The following is a 1,281-nucleotide window of genomic DNA, read 5'->3' as shown; positions in this document are numbered from 1 at the left end:
CGGGATCCACGTATACAACGACGAATAACATCAAACAGCCCTGGGGCATGGAACACATGATTACAGGTAAAGACTAGTTGACTGGTCTATGAAGAGGCATAGTGATTCATCACACCGAAAACCACAAGGCTTGTCAAAAACTGAAGTGAAGGGGATGAATAAGCTGGCTGTGGCTGCAGTTTTCGATGTGTATCAAAATTCGTCCGAGCAGACTGGACTTTGTGGTCAGCCTCATTTCATCTTCAGTGCTGACGAGACGGGTTTGTACCATAATAATTCCGCACTTAAAACAGTGACACCATAAGGTACCAGGGAAATAGTTAAGATAACAAACGTCGAGAGGGGAGGAAATGTCACTATTATAGCTTGCTGTAGTGCTAGTGGCTTTTTTTATTCCTCCCTTTGCTATCTTCAAAGGTGTTCGATTTAAGTAATGTACAAACATCACTTACCAGTGAGTTCTAAGCCACCATGCCTGATTCTGGGTATGTGAACGACGTTTTTCTAAAATGGTTCGAACACTTTCAGAAGCACCGCTCACTTGGAAAGTGTATTCTGATTTTGGATGGCCATAGCTATCATTGTTCTCTCCAGTGTCTGGAGCATTGTCGTCAGAACGGCATAGAGAAGCTTTGCCTTCCACCTCACACCACACATGCCCTTCAGCCTCTGGAGAGATCAGTATTCCAATCGTTGGAAGTTTTCTACCATCATGCTGCAACAAATTACATCCATTCGACACCAGGAAGTGCAGTCTACAAGTTTAACTTCAGAGAACTGTTTTCCACAGCTTATAATAAAGCTGCTACCATTGGATATAGTGTTAAAGAATTTAAATGTACTGGATTGTTCTCTTTAAATTTGTTGGTTATTTCCGTAGACAAATTTCTCCCCTCAGTTCATTACCAGGCAGACATTTCCAACGTGCCATCGTGTCTCCTTCCGGAGATTCCTACATATTCCCAGTTGTGGCCTAAGCCCCTTTGCTAGGACCCTCCTATGTTCATCGGTAGACTTCTCCTTTCAATGCAATCATTTCCAACCCAGCAAAAAGAATTTCCCACAGGACGCCAAGAAAGGTAGGAACAGAAATAAGGCATTTGACCTCAAACACGAACTATGAAGCGACGAAGGCTAAAAGCAGACTAAAAATGGAGAAAGAAAGCAAAGGTAATGCAAGAAAGAAATGTCGTCAACTGAGTGAGACGGATGACGACGTACAGCCAATCGTAATTGAAGACGATCATGAGATATTTTGTGGTCTGAAACATTATTCATCAG

At 42.5% G+C, this 1,281-nt stretch overlaps 1 protein-coding gene across 1 annotated transcript; it reads left to right on the top strand.

Moving 5' to 3' along the window:
* The first annotated feature begins 471 nt into the window (after positions 1 to 471).
* On the top strand, positions 472 to 990 carry LOC126176556 (uncharacterized). The gene has a single exon (XM_049923716.1). The coding sequence runs from the start codon at positions 472 to 474 to the stop codon at positions 988 to 990; it is 519 nt and encodes a 172-aa protein (XP_049779673.1).
* The last annotated feature ends 291 nt before the right edge of the window (positions 991 to 1,281 follow it).

The sequence above is a fragment of the Schistocerca cancellata genome, chromosome 3, assembly GCF_023864275.1.
Source record: "Schistocerca cancellata isolate TAMUIC-IGC-003103 chromosome 3, iqSchCanc2.1, whole genome shotgun sequence".
In the NCBI taxonomy this organism is placed as follows: domain Eukaryota; kingdom Metazoa; phylum Arthropoda; class Insecta; order Orthoptera; family Acrididae; genus Schistocerca; species Schistocerca cancellata.
This window is presented reverse-complemented; position numbering and strand designations above follow the sequence as displayed.

Bases quoted from the DNA above. Each gene is read 5' to 3' on its own strand.
- LOC126176556 (XM_049923716.1), top strand. From the start codon at position 472: ATGCCTGATTCTGGGTATGTGAACGACGTTTTTCTAAAATGGTTCGAA.